This window comes from Carassius auratus, unplaced genomic scaffold, assembly GCF_003368295.1.
Source record: "Carassius auratus strain Wakin unplaced genomic scaffold, ASM336829v1 scaf_tig00216878, whole genome shotgun sequence".
Taxonomy (NCBI): domain Eukaryota; kingdom Metazoa; phylum Chordata; class Actinopteri; order Cypriniformes; family Cyprinidae; genus Carassius; species Carassius auratus.
The window spans coordinates 212,889-228,425 of record NW_020528782.1 but is presented as its reverse complement, the minus strand read 5'-3'; the positions used below and the strand labels follow the sequence as shown (position 1 = coordinate 228,425).

General features: G+C 38.3%; 1 protein-coding gene across 2 annotated transcripts; it reads left to right on the top strand.

Annotated features, from left to right (window-relative positions):
- The first annotated feature begins 307 nt into the window (after positions 1-307).
- On the top strand, positions 308-14,619 carry LOC113099175 (sialoadhesin-like). Of its 2 annotated transcripts, XM_026264264.1 has the most exons (16): positions 308-1,193; positions 1,435-1,486; positions 7,355-7,732; positions 8,244-8,531; positions 8,630-8,911; positions 10,029-10,061; positions 10,203-10,541; positions 10,671-10,967; positions 11,103-11,214; positions 11,852-11,893; positions 12,004-12,030; positions 12,105-12,137; positions 12,214-12,258; positions 12,810-12,878; positions 13,398-13,413; positions 13,547-14,619. In XM_026264264.1, exons 1-16 carry the CDS (start codon positions 1,149-1,151, stop codon positions 13,607-13,609), a joined length of 2,121 nt encoding a protein of 706 aa, XP_026120049.1. In that variant the 5' UTR covers positions 308-1,148; the 3' UTR covers positions 13,610-14,619. The 2 variants fall into 2 exon arrangements, with proteins under 2 accessions (XP_026120049.1, XP_026120050.1); XM_026264265.1 differs by lacking the exons at positions 308-1,193; positions 1,435-1,486 and having other exon boundaries at positions 7,400-7,513; positions 7,623-7,732.
- Positions 14,620-15,537: the final 918 nt, after the last annotated feature.

The following is a 15,537-nucleotide window of genomic DNA, read 5'->3' as shown; positions in this document are numbered from 1 at the left end:
CAGTTTTATTTTTTATTTAATTTTTTTATGCTCAAAATACATACAAACGGAAGATGATATATGTATATATATATATATATATATTTTACCAATTCGCCAGTCTGCTTTTCTTACTCTGTCAAGATGGTTGTATTGAGTTTGTTGATGACTTGTGTTGATTTTACATCGATGTTGTTGTCTCTGCTATTCGCTGCTTTCTATCAATGTTTTCCAGCATATTTGTGTGAGAACATAACCATAAGCATAACAATAAAAACAGATAAGAACTTTCCATCCAAAGTATGTGGTATATATATATATATATATATATATATGGTAACACTTTAGTATACGGTCCAATTCTCACTAATAACTAGTTGCTTATTAGCATGCCTATTGTTAACATTTTGTTAGTTTATATAGTGCAGTCAAACTTTATATAGTGCAGTCAAAATCAAATTATTGGCCTACTTGTTAAAATAGTTAGATTTCACGTTCCATTTTAAGTTTTTTGGCCCCATCTTCTATATATATAATCAGTGCAGATTGACACAGTCAAATTTCACACGCTCCGTTTAAAGACTTGTGTTTCCGTCCATCTTCCATCGTATGTCAGATGAAACTATGGTATTCATTTACACAGACACAACATGCAGACTTGTTAGTAACATACACTGACTGGTTGTTGCTTTTATTTATGCTGTTTACTGTTAGAACAATTCATAAAGAGTAAAAATGTCCCAAGTTTATAATTGTTATTGACAGTTTTACTGCGATTTCAATATATTGATTTTCACCCAGCCCTAGGCCAATTAGAGCAAATTTGCAGCAAAACTTCATCCACCACTGGATGCCTTCATTGAGGCAGTTGGATGGACTATAAAAGAGCATAACTTTTCACTTCTTCTTGTATTCAATGCATATTCAGTGTGAAAATGAAGTTGTGCAGCGTCAGGAAATGAGGCTTTATAACCTTATATGCCATCGTCAAAGGCCTTTCTTGTAATATGTATAGCTTCTGTCATGAGTAACTTTTTTTTTCAGCAATTCTAACACCCCAGCCCCAGATAAAAATAAAAAAACACCAACAAACCCCTTCTCTATTTTCTATGACTCGGAGTCTATAGAGGTCACACTTCTTGATATTTTTTTCTCACATTTTGCAGTAGATGTTTCATCCAGTTGACTTATTTGCAAGTCAGACTGCCAACAAGGTATGTATAAAAATGATAAGAATATATTACAATTGATGTATCTTTTTAAAAGTGATTTTTTTGATAACGTAGGATAAACAAATTACTCAAGATTTTACTTTCTATAAATTTTAGCATCCCGTTTTCTTGATTTTGTGGTCAAAATTCTATTGATAGCATTCAAAAATTGAAAAGAACCATTTAGGATGTGCACCTAGACATGGTCTCTTTAAAACAACAAATGTTTTTGATTTCACCTCAGGGCCAAACTGGGAACATGATGGGACCTCTGCTACTTCATTTGCTTTTACAAGGTATAGCATGTTTTCCTCACTTCTTCATATAATAAAGGCAGCTGACAAGTATATATAGTATTAAAAAGAATGTTGCTGTAGACTAGCAGACTAGTAAGTCTGTGGCTAAATTTAAGGCCATGCATTATTAGAATGTTGAAGTTGGTTGCTAAAACAATTCTGTATTTATGTGAGATCAGCCAAGGTTTTTATTAGCCAACATAATTTTGATTTAACATAATAACACTGTACACTCTTAAGAAAAATGGTTCTAAACAGTACGGTTTCTTCAGCTTGTAACAATAGCAGAACCCTTTTGTGCTAAATAGAACCCTTTTTATAGGCTTCCATAAAGAACAATGAATTAAAAGTGCTACAAAGAACCTTAATGGAGCAATAAATAACATTTTTAATGATAGCTTATTTTCATTAATATTAGTATATTAGTATATTTATATAATTAATATTAGTTTTATTAATAATATTTGAATAAATTGTTTATTATGATTTGTTGGTTGTAGGATATGACAGCATCTGAAATGCTGAGTTTAGAAAAATTGAGTTTAGAGTTACAATGTTTTAAAAATTTAAAAACAATTGTTTATGAAGGCCAAAAGTAGCATGTGAGCACTACACAATGTTGTGTTTATGGAAAAATAAATAAATACATTCAAAATAATTATATCTAACAATATGGACCAAAAAATAAATATAATTGTTACTTACTGGAAATGGAGAAAGTAGCTATCCTTAACTGAACAGAGCTGGTCACAATTACACGATATTTTAAACAAAAAAGAGAAAAAGGCATGATTGGTAGGAAACCTGTTACAGTCTAAATGTAAAATAATAGACATTTAAAGAGTTCATTTGATGCTTTTTAAAAGTTCATTATTTTGTGTATTTAGTGTTATAGAATATATTGACATGCTTTAATGTAAAAAAAACAACAACACATCATTGTCCTTAGTTTTACCATCAGCTCAAGCCCGAAAGAGGAACAGAGTTGCGTGAAAGATGCAGTGAGGAAGCTCGTACTGTATGTGTTTGCAGTACACCAGCCACAGACATTTAAGACCGCTGATTCTACTGTGTGACCCTTTCTCTCTCACACACACACATGCACAAAACTCTGCATTTGAACATTCAATAGCAAATACTAAAACTTATAACAAAACATACTTACAGTAGCTGATTCAGAAGCACTAGATTGTTCGTAGCAAAGTCAGAATGATCTCCTATTAGGTTCACGAGAGGGTTGTCCATAAAATATGTTGCTGTTCTGTTGTAATTATAAAGATTCCTTTCAGAGGCAAAATAAAGTGCTTTTGATCTCACCCTAACACACAGCATCTACCTGACATGGCTGCTTCAACACTCACTGTGGTTACTGAAACCACATCTTCTTTCTTTGCGTGAGCATTTGGGTGGTATTACGCAAATACCAAATACCTGTGAGTATCAAGGGGGGTATATATCCGGCCTTGGTGGATTCAGGATGTAACCAAACCTCGGTCCATCAAAGCCTGATTCAACCGGGGGCATTGGATACCAGTCGCCTGGTTAAGGTGCGGTGTGTACACGGGAATGTAGTGGAATATCTAGTAATGCCTGTCGTTATCCAATTTCGGGGTCAAAAGCATAGCGTCGAGGTGGCCTGCTTTCGCGGCTCTATTGGGAGTCTATCTCTGTGCGCAGATGCCTCTTGGGGAAATAAGCCCCGGAACGGGGGCACGCAGGTTCAGGTGGGAGAAACTGAGCCGGGACTGCCGGGCTCTGCTTCAGGGGAACCACGTGAAGTCAAGAGATGGGGTCTCTTGGAGCGCAATGACTTTCCCCTGGAGCAGTCTAGGGATGAAACATTGAAACATGCATTCCAACAGGTCCATACCATCAACTTTTAAAAGATCGGTTGTATCGGGTGACCCAAGAAGCTCGGACAAAAGAAGATACAACCCAATTGTTAGTTCCAAGGAGCCGCAGGGAAATGCTTATCCAAGCGGCTCATTCTAATCCAATGGCGGGCCACCTGGGACAGGCTGCCACACTAAATCACCTCATGACCCGTTTTTTTTGGCCGGGCATTCACGAGAATGTGCGCAGGTGTTGCGCGTCTTGTCATGAATGCCATTTGGTAAACCCACCGGCCACCCCAAAAGCGCCATTGCGCCCCCTCCCATTAATACAGGTCCCCTAAGAGAGAATTGGCATGGACCTCATTGGGCCATTAGAGCGATCCGCAAGTGGACATCGTTTTGCATTAGTCATAGTCGACTATGCAACACGATATCCTGAAGCAGTGGCCCTCCGCAACATTTCGGCTAAAAAATGTTGCGGAGAAATCCTCACCGATCAAGGCATGGCGTTTATGTAACGTACATCAAGCGAACTTTACGAATTATTGGGCATTAAATCGATTCGGACCAGCATCTTTCACCCACAGACCGACGGCCTGGTTGAACGCTTTAATCGCATGCTTAAGTCAATGATTCGTAAATTCATGCAGGGAGACGCCAAAAATTGGGATAAGTGGTTAAAATCCTTGTTGTTCGCCATGCGAGAGTCCAGCAAGCTCCACTCCACGGGGTTTTCCCCCTTTGAGCTTCTCTACGGACGGCAGCCCCGAGGGGTGCTGGATTTCCTGAGAGAAACTTGGGAGGAGGGACCGTCTCAAAGCAAAAATGAAATTCAGTATGTCCTGGACTTGAGAACAAAACTCCACACTTTGGGGCGGCTATCAAGGGAAAATTTGTTACAAGCTCAGGACAGACAGAGCCGGCTGTACAACAGGGGCGCTAAGTTACGCAAATTTGCACCGGGAGAGAAAGTACTTGTATTGCTCCCAACATCAAGCTCCAAATTAATGGCAAGGTGGCAGGGACCGTTTGAGGTCGCACGACAAGTCGGAGAGCTCGATTATGAGGTTATACAGTCGGATAGGAATGAGGCACGTCAAATATATCACCTCAATCTCCTCAAAAAATGGAAGGAGGTGGAGCCAGTGATGTTGGCAACGGTGATTAGTGAAGAGGAGGATCTTAGGCCGGAAGCAAATGTCAAATCTCAATCCCTCCCCCTGGCCCCAGGTGGAGATCACCTCTCGCCGTCCAAGCTCACTAACGTAGCAAGACTGCAGGCTGAATTTGCCAATGTGTTCTCGCCCCTACCCGGCTGTACCAACCTGATTCAGCACCATATCGAGACAGAGCCGGGCGTGGTAGTTCGCAGCCATATCGCTTGCCTGAGCATAAGAAAAAGGTAGTTCAGGCTGAATTAGGCGCCATGCTTGAAATGGGGGTAATAGAAGAATCCAACAGTAACTGGGCGAGCCCGATAGTTTTGGTTCCGAAAACGGACGGCTCAGTCCATTTCTGTGTGGATTACCGCAAGGAAATTCGACACATATCCAATGCCGCGGGTTGATGAGATGCTTTATCGGCTCGGCACGGCTCGTTTTTATTCAACGCTGGACCTAACAAAGGGTTATTGGCAGATCCCCTTGTCTCCTTTATCCAAAGAAAAGACAGCTTTCACAACGCCGTTTGGTTTACACCAATTTGTTACCCTTCCGTTTGGGTTGTTCAGGGATCCGGCCACCTTTCAGCGGTTCATGGACAAGATCCTGCAACCCCATGCTGCATATGCGGCTGCCTACTTGGACGATATCATTATATTTAGTAATGATTGGCAGTGGCATATGCAGCATTTGAGGGTGGTCTTGAGGTCACTGAGAGGGGCTGGACTCACGGCCAACCCGAAAAAGTGTGCGGTTGGGCGTGTGGAAGTAAGGTATCTGGGCTTCTACTTGGGGCATGGACAGGTGCGTCCCCAAATTGACAAGACACCCGCGGTTGCGACCTGTCCACGTCCCAAGACCAAAAAGGAGGTGAGACAGTTCTTGGTGCTGGCAGGATATTATAGACGTTTGTGCCTAATTATTTGGACCTCACCAGCCCCTTGACTGACCTTACTAAAAAGGAGGCACCAGATACAGTCCAGTGGACGGAGCCGTGTCAGCAGGCCTTTACCCAAGTGAAGGCTGCTCTATGTGGCGGGCCATTGTTACGCGCTCCTAATTTATCTCTCCGTTGCAGACAGACGTGTCAGACAGGGGGCTGGGGGCAGTCCTGCCACAGGAGATTGAGGGAGAGGAACAGCCGGTGCTGTACATTAGTCGTAAGCTCTCTAGGAGAGAGACTAAGTACAGCACCATTGAGAAAGAATGCCTTGCCATCAGGTGGGCCCTCCCCACCCTCTGCTACTATCTCCTGGGATGGGAGTTCACCCTCTGTTCGGACCATGACCCCCTGCAATGGCTCCACTGCATGAAAGATACCAACGCGCAGATCACTTGGTGGTATCTGGCTCTACAGCCTTTTAAGTTCAAAGTGATCCACAGACCAGGTGTTCAGATGGCTGCAGCCGACTTCCTCTCCAGGCCTGAGTCGGGCAGTGGGGGTATGTGGAGGTGGAGGCATGGTTTAGAGAAGCCTGCAGCATGAGAGAGAGTCGGGAGACGAACCGTGAGTGAGCGGGTTGAACGGAAATAATCAACACCTGTCTCTTGTTTTAGTAATTGACGTGGAGAGAGTATTTAATGCCAGGGGAAACCAGAGTAGTTGAGAGAGAGAAGGACTGCTGACGAGCGCACGAGCTGGAAGCTGCAACCCGGAAGTCTGAAGAGTTTTTGTTGTTGCCGGTGTGAGTGACACCGTTTAGATAATTGTTTATTTTAATAAAACCGTAAGAAGTCAAGCCGACCCCTTGTCCTCTTCCTTTCCATCCTTGAACCTTTGTACAATAATAATTAATAAAAACAGTTAAAATGACTAAAGTTTAAATTAAGTAACATTAATTAAGTAAAAATTTGTTAATTGTGTATAATTACAGACCTCTGGACGTTTTCTTCATGTTAGCAAGTCCTCTGATAACATAGGCCTTAGTGTTAACCAGCATTAAAATCTGACACAGATCTAAGGATCAATAAAAACCCAAAAACGCAAGTACACAGTTTAATAAGAAATTATTTTATTAGTAGAACAGTTTGATAGCTCAGTGTGACATACCTTAGTGAGGTTTTTGTGGATAAAAGCAAGCAGTCTGTATCTGCATTGACCGTCTTTACGTCTTCAGTTCTGAACTCCAGAAAAAAAAAAAAATGTCCGCTCATTTCCACGGACGTGACCGGATTCACTCTGTGAGTGTAGTTCCCGCCCATTGAATCCGTGCCCGGGCTGGATCCGTGTTACAGTGATTGTAACGTGGATTTGCCGGTCTGAAAATGTATCTGGCTCGGAGTCATCTGCTGTCTGGATCGAAATAAATTGCTTTCAAACACTCTTGTGTGTTTTTGTGTGCACGCTCTAGTTTTAAATGATAAAACCAAATGTTTCTATTTACAACGTGTTTTTGCAGCATTGAGTATTGTAGCCAATCACAGGCATCTCTGTTGAAAGTACTGGCCAATCAGAGCTGATTATATCAGAAGTTTTCACGTGAGTGAGCTCGGCTATTTGTGCTATAAAGGAAGTGCCTACTCAGTGTCTTTACATACTTACTACTACAGTTTGAAGAAGTTTTGTTTGTCTAGGGGCCATACGTCAATGTATACTGTTTTAAACATTTTTTTGCAAGTGTATCTGCTAAATTACACGGTGAATCATTTCTATGATTGACAGTGATAACTAGCAATGGACGAAATGGAACATCTGACAAGCCGATGTCAAAAATAGAGCTGTGCATTAAGGGATATCAACTTTTTCACCCATGATGAGTCCATGGATGTTTCTAATCCATTCATTCATAGCCTATAATAATTACAGAGAGAGACATGCTGTTTTCATTAATCTACCACACAGCCATTAATGCTCTTAAACATTTGTCCCACAGGTGTTCTACAGTATGATGCTGTGGGATGGGAAGTGAGAATCCCAAAGGAAATTCACGGTCTCAGAGGTTCCTGTCTGGTCATACCATGTTCTTTCAGCTACACATCATACCCACCCAAAGACCCACATAGAGTTGTGTGGTATCAGTGGGTCTCTAGAGGTTATCCTTTAGTTTACGATCCTTTGCATGCAAACAATGTCATTGATAAATTCAAAGGTAAAACTGATTTATATAGAAAATCAGGTGAATGCAGTCTGCTGATTACCAGACTGGAACAGTCCCACCATGGAGAGAAAATATATGCATGGATTGACCCTGAAAATGTTGGATGGCGCACCTACGCATTTTATGATGTCACCTCTACAGTTCTCGTTGATGGTATGTAAATATTCTTGAATTACTTACACAATAAAACCTGTGACTGTTGCGAAATATTGTGTTTTAGTAACAATTGACATAAGAAAATGCTTCTTCCAAGTTTATGTATTTTCAAAACATAAAACATACCGTTATAACATTTTATGTACAAATTAATTTAAAATGTAAAGCAAAATATTGTTCAAATGAATACAAAGAGTCTTGGATACTTTCGGGCAGTACAGCTTTGTAAAAGATGTTCATATGTTGATTAATAGAGGAACTAATTTCATACATCATGAAAAATGACCTCAAGACTAACTGGTAAAAATAATAAAAAATGAAAAACGTGTCTGAGAAAAGGGAAGTTAGTTCTTAGAAAATCTCTAGCCAAATGTATTTATTTATTTATTCCTGGTAGATGCCGATCAGTCTTGTATCTAATGCAGTGAAATTCAGATATGTGTCTAAATACTTGTTGGGGCCACTTTTTAAAAATGATATAATGTACCAATGTTTCTGTAAATTATAGCAAGTCCACAGCAGCCCAGCATCAGTATTTATGGAGGTGAGAGAATGGGTGACGCCATCACAGTAGGATGTTCAACTTTCCACACGTGTCCATACAGCAAACCAGCGATCACTCTGAATGGTGTAGAAGGATCTTATCAAACAAAGGATGAACCTATTAAAAACGGCCTGTGGAAAAGAACTCTGACACGCACAGGTGTGATAAGGGCAGAAAGCTTGACTATTATGTGTTCAGTAACACATTATGGTGGCATAAAAGCGACAGCTACAGAGGTCAAAAGGTCAAAATGTAAGTAGGCACAAATATGAACTGCTTTGTTATGTTAGTTATAAATTCACTTTAAATGTAGCAGTTGGACCTTTTACAAGATTCCAGTTCAATTTCAGGTTTTCATAATGAAATAACGATTGAGCCTGAACTGGCAGATGTCACAGAGGGTGTCGCAAGGAGCTTCACTTGTAACGTCCATCATTCCTGCCAGAAAGAGAATCCAACCATCACATGGAACTATAAGAACATGCAAGTCACAAAGGGGAACAGAAACAATCAGAACAGCTATTCCATCATAACCTTTCTGGGTGCAAAAGAAGATCATGGGAAGAAATTGATTTGCACTGCAAAATTTTCTGGAGGAGACGTTTCAGCTTCTGTTGTTTTACGTGTACAACGTGAGTAATTTAGTCTTTGTTTTCTGATTATATTGGTTTCTACTTTCATTTTTTTTTAAAGATATAAAGAACTAAATGTCACAGTCTTCAGCTGGTGTGGCCTAAATGGCCACCAGAGGACACTGTCTTTGTGAGAGCACATTGTTTGTTGTGTGTTTGTTTGTGCCACGTGCTCTTCTGTCTATTATCTGACCCTGCCTATCTTGTTACCTCATTATTGTTTCAGTGATTCCATCTGTGTCTCTCTCATTACCCTCCGCGTTAGTCTCCCTATTTATTCTCTTTGTGTCTGCTGTCCTGTGCTGGTTTGTTAATTGTTGACTGATGTATGAGTATTGATGTTGCTACCTGTTTGGTGCTGCTCTGCCTGATCCTGCTTTGTTGTGTTGTGCCTTATTTCTGACCTGCTTATTTAAACTATAACACATCTGGCTTAATGTCACAGACATTTAAAGGAAACTCTTTCGCCCTCTTGAGTATTGATGCTTGGTAACTGTGTTCACATACTTGTGTAAAGTATGCTTTCTAAGGTTTAAATAGGACTATTTTCAGAAAGCATGGCCCTGCTAACATTTTTTAGGAACATGGTTTGTTCCATTGCTTTGCAGATGATACTCAAATCTGTTTGCCCTTAAAAACAGAGTGGTATTGAAACACAAATTACTTGCCTGTCTGATGTGAAAGCTGGGCCGTAAAACTGAAATAATTTTCAATAATGTGTAGTCTTGTCTCTCCGGTCATCCACCCAGAGATTGTTATGTATCCCAAAGTCGAAGCTAATGTGCAGGGGTGACCACGCTTTCTTATTAGCTGCCACCAGACAGTGGAATGCTCCACCCTTCAGGATTAGATCTGCATCATCGCTTTTTGTTTTTCTTTGGTTTAGCATATTATTTATGATAATTACCTTTTTTTGTCAGTATTCTCTATCATCTGTTATGTCTTGTTCTCTGTTTTATCATATTCTTTTTCATTGTGCATCAACTTATGTTGTGCTTAATAGTGCTATATAATTCAAATTGACATTGACATGACAATTCATTTGCGCCAAAACCATAAATACAACCGCCTCAGAAACTTCATTGTTACTTATTGTTTTCTACTGATTCTCTCACAGAGTATAAGAAACCAGTCCAGATCCTGAATGAAAGTATGTGGGTTTTTCCCCCGGCACCAAATTTTCTTATTTATATTATTGTCCTGTACTCATAGGCCTTTTGATAATATAAGCAACAATACCTTCAGTCCTGTAATAATATTTATTAATCCATTATAATATATATCATTTTAGCTCATTTCCACTATGAGGCAGATGTGATTCCCAATATCACTGCACTGCCTCATTCATGTGTGGTAATACCGTGTAGTTTCAAGATGGAGGAATATGTCACTCGTCTTCGGGTTCTTTGGGTCACTGATGGAGGTGGCTACATGTTCCACACGGATCCAGTCGATGTCTTGAATAACTTCAAAGGCCGCACAAGACTCCTCGGAAACCCGGATGAACATAACTGTACCGTGGAGATGGATAATGTGCAAACTCATGACAACGGGCCGTTCTGCTTCCGGGCAGAAAAAGGAAACAGGAAATACAGCTTCAACAACAGCTGTGTGTCCATTATTATGCAGGGTGAGGAAATATAACTAAACATTTAGGTTAGCATACTTCTGAAAACTTAACGACAACCTTTAGAATAACTGTATTTCATGCATCCCATTCCAAAAATAATATAATGTCTTTGTGTCTTTTAATATAAAGAATCTCTCGACAAACCTGTGATGTCATCCCTCCCTGAAGACATCGAGCCCAAGACACGCATCGCTGTCAAATGCTCAGTCAACCACACATGTTCCTCTCACCCTCCCCAAATCACCTGGAGTGTCCCAACAGCCCGAGAAACTATCAGCCACCGTCACATGGGTGGAGGCGTCTGGGAAACAGTGTCCGCTGTGACCTTTATTCCAACTGGATATGAAGAGAAAGATGAAATTGTCTGCACTGCCAACTTTTGGGGCGGTATAACACAGGAAAACACTGGCTTCCTGAATATTAGAAGTAAGTACAGACTGATGTTAATGGGATTGCCTTGTGCATGTTAGACGCTTTGGTCCATTTATAATATGATTGGTCAAATAGAAACTGTATTTCATGATGTGACTGTCAATCGTTTTAACAATAATTGTATTATAGGAGTTCAGGGGCTTAGATTGGAGACTATTGGGTCTAGTATCATTGCTCCCACACTTGTGTTCGTTCTCATTTGTGTACTTGTGGGAGTCTTCATATATAAAATGCGACACAGGTATGAATTATTATTATTATTTTTTTTTTACTTATATTTTAGAATGTTCTTACATTTTTAAATAATTTTAGGTCTCTATAGCCTTATCCAGATGGGTTTAGTTTTACATGGAAAGGTGGGGTTGAACAGTTATTACTAGAGCTTCTAAGATGTGCAATCTCAGTGGACCTAACTGATATAATAAGCAATATATTATAAACATCCTGTATTATAAGCAACTTAGTATATACAGGAAGCAATGTGGAATGCACATGATGACAGTGAGGAGACGGCGGTGCACATATGAAGTTACCCCTCCCACTTCTGGTAGTAAGAGATTTCTTAACCTTTGTAAATTGGTTAATAACATTACAGACAGTAAAATTGCTGCATCTACCATTGTAAAACTAATCTCCTCCAAATGGAGTTTAAGTCAAACCATCTAGAGCCACCAGCAGGTTAAAGTTGCACTGATTTCTGCTTGTAACTTACATTTTATCAAAGACATACTTTTTGGAACTCTAGATACTTTATCAGATCATCCCGAACTTTGGGTCAAAGACTGTGAGACAGTACCATTCTTAACCATTCTAATGTAACAGCAAGAACGCCAAAGTAAAACTGTATCTCACTTTTACATTCTCATTACTGATTGTAGACAGCTTCATCCAGATATGCAAGGGTCACAATCTGAACGGAGGTACTGTATGTACACTATGACATTTAATTGTTAATTTTCCCTTATTAATTAATGTTAAAACCTTTGGATTTATAATACACTAGCGATTTTAACTCTGTTCTCTGATGTAGGAGGTCGGTTTGGAACAGATTATCAAGGTAACTTAACTTATATTTTTCTCTTTGTATCTTTGTATTTGTTCCTGAGACTAAATTTAATGTTTCTCTCTCAGTCGTTTAAGAACGTCTGACAGAAGCGATAGAAGGCAAGTATACCAGAGAAAGGTCAGAAAGGTTAGTGTCAGTATTTATTTCAAATGAACTAACTAGTGCCATCAACAGGTACACTGGAGATGCTACTCGAAGACATATGAGGCTTGAACAAAGGCAGGTTGAAAATATAATTCTACGTATAATTATAATTTGTATTACATTTGTACTCAAACTACTTAAACGATACATCTTTCATCAGACGGAGCGTCTGGAGCTGATTTTCTGGGTTATGAATATTCATATTTTTGTATTCATTTCATGCGTTTCATTATTAAAATCTTCAGGACAGTATTTCATTAAAAAATAATAACAAAAAGGATTTCCATAAGAAAGTAGTTTTTATACATAAAGTACACATATGACTGATAATTAACGTTAATAAAATGTACAGGTGAATATTGATTCAGTTATTGATTGTGCTGTACATTTAATTAACTATGAAAATCATTTCTTCATTTTCCTCGCAACATTACACTTCAGCCACTCAGGCCGTCATTTCGCACCACAGTGTTGAAATATTAAGAGGAAATCATTTTTTCAAATGTTCTACAATTGCATTTGCACACTGAACAGAGAAAGCATTTAAACATGTTAAAAACAATCCCTCACAGCATCACACATTTTTTGCATCTATCCCCCACTGACTAATGAAACTCTCTTCACAGAACAAACAACATTTGTACGGTGTCAGGAAACAAGCCTTTCTCCAAACCTCTTATGCCGTCACCAAAGAGGTCAGTGCATTGAACCACATCTATGTTTCTTAAAAGGGCCATGAAATGCATTTTTCTACTACTTTTTATAATGTTCTTTGAGGGCCAATTACAATGTTAGCAAGATTTTTTCATCACTTAGAAGTAATTTATAAGTTCTGTCCTGTTTTTGATCCTGGATGCGAGTACAGTAGTGCAATTCAACACCAACCAATTACAATCATGATTCTGTCTACACTGGATGCAGCGTTGCAAATCTCCAACAGTGCACAGATGCCCTGTTCTACTTCTGATGCTCATGCTACTGTACTTAGAACATAAAGAAATAGATTCTGCACTAATGAGGAACTTTGAGTTCTGAAACTTACTGATGTTTTTATATCACAATGACCCTTATGTGGATTGATTTGTCAATTCATGACCCCTTAAAGGCTTAAAAGCATACTTTAGTTTCTTCCTGATAACTTTAACTCAACAGTTGCCATGATGATGAATACAGATATTTATGTTTTTTCTATTCTTTTTCACCATGCACCTCAGTGAGCCAAAATCCTCAGTGAGTATTTTATTTTTATTTCTACTTATATTCAACTGGAAATGATTTCTATGATTTCAAAAGCTGCCCCAGAATATGTTATTGACTGACTTCTTTGTCCTTTTTCTTATTTTTATTTTTATATTACATTAAGGGTTATGATTATGGGGCTGTTTACTCCAACATGGAAGATCTCAACGTGTATGGAAATATCTGATGATAATGAACAACACAAAGTTCAACAAAGTTTTTTTTTTTTTTAATGCTCAAAATAATATTAATCAGACTATGCTTTCAAATGTAATCACTCTTTTTGACTCTGTAGCTTGTGTTGACTTAACTGATTTTATTAATGTTGTTGTCTCTGTTCTACTCTGCCATTTATCAACACTTTCCAGCATTTTTGTGAAAAAATAACTATAAATATAAACATTCCATCCTATATAGCATCTTGATGATTTATCAGCTCATTATACTTACCAATATCATTCTGCATGTTAAGTTTATAAAATATGCTGCATGTTGTGAAACAAATTTGCACCAATGTATAAAATTCTTACACTGTTAGTATTGACAGAAATCTGCATGAACATAATGTGATTAAACCAAATGTTTTTAGAAATAATAATATTTGTTACCATGATTGTAAAAGGAAACAAGTATAACCCCATCAGGCAAAATAGCAGCTCCAGAATGAATGAAAAGTAGAAAGGCTAGTGAGAACAAAATTAGAAACAGGTTTGCAACCTAATCAGGAATGACAACAAATCGGGGACAAATGAAACAGGAACGAAACATGAGAAACTGAAGGATGTCAAACGTGCTGAAGTGCTTAAGAAGAAGACTGAAGGGGTGAGAAAAATAGAGTATAAATGAATATGGAAAGCAGCAGTATCCACCCTGTTCCAAAAGAGTGTGTTTTTAATTAAGGGTGGCACTTCCTGTTTACAGGACTTCCATAAAAAAAATTACTGAAACAAATAATTACAAACCAGTCCCAGTGCTCACTGGGAGACTATTGGTCTTTACATCGTAACACTATCACTTGTGTTCCTTCTGGTTTGTATACTTGTTGGAGTCATCATATACATGAAGCGACGAAGGTAACACTTTGTGCATGTTTTGTTAGGCCAGGCACTCCTAAACTTTTATTTTATTTTATTTTTATTTTTTTCAGCTGAACCCCTTAGAGGTAAAATATTAAATATTTGTTTTATATTTATTTCTGTTTCTTTTTTTAAAAGTTATCATTTAACATAGGTTTCAATAACTTTGAGTAATGCTGATATGATGATACTTGATGATTACTTTTAGTCAATATGCAAACAATCATGTGGATGTGGAGCAGTCAGGAATGAAAGGCACACATATCATCAGTTCTCACATATGGCATCTGTTTCCAGGTCAAAAGATGCAATGTCAGGAAACGAGCCTTTCTCCAAACCTTATATGCCATCACAAAAGAGGTACAGCACATCTGAACCCATGTACATTATTAATAATAAGATGTTTTTGGTATTTAAATGTAATAGCAACCTCAGTGATTGAAAATCCTGCTCTGGGAGTATATTATTTGCATGGCAGAAAACATCTTTGAGAAATTATTATCGAAATATGTTATTAACTTATACCTGGCTATCTGTCCTCTCTTTAAATATTTCTATTAAGGGTAATGATTAAGCTGAATACACCAACATGGACGAACTCAACATGTATGGAGATATCTGATGAAAACAACATCAGAGGTTCAATACAGTGTGCTTTTTTTTAAAGATTAAAAATAGAAAACTGTAAACATAATTGTCTTTTTTTAGAATTCCAGCAAACTATCAAAACAACTGCTTTTGTTTATGTTTATGAATTATATATCTATATGCAATATTATACTGAAGGTTTTATTTATTTATTTTGTTACTACTTTTGTACCTGACTATTAAATATGATTGAATACTATTATTACGTTCAGACAGTGACATACCAAACAAAGAGTTAGGCTTTATCTTATAAATGCTTTTAAGGAATTGAAAGAAAATAATGTGAATGTTGTCACCAGCCTGAGAGTAGCAGTAAGCGGACAGCGCCACCTACTGGTCGGTCAAGAAATCATATAAATTGGACATTCCGCGTAAATTAAAAAAACGGAGC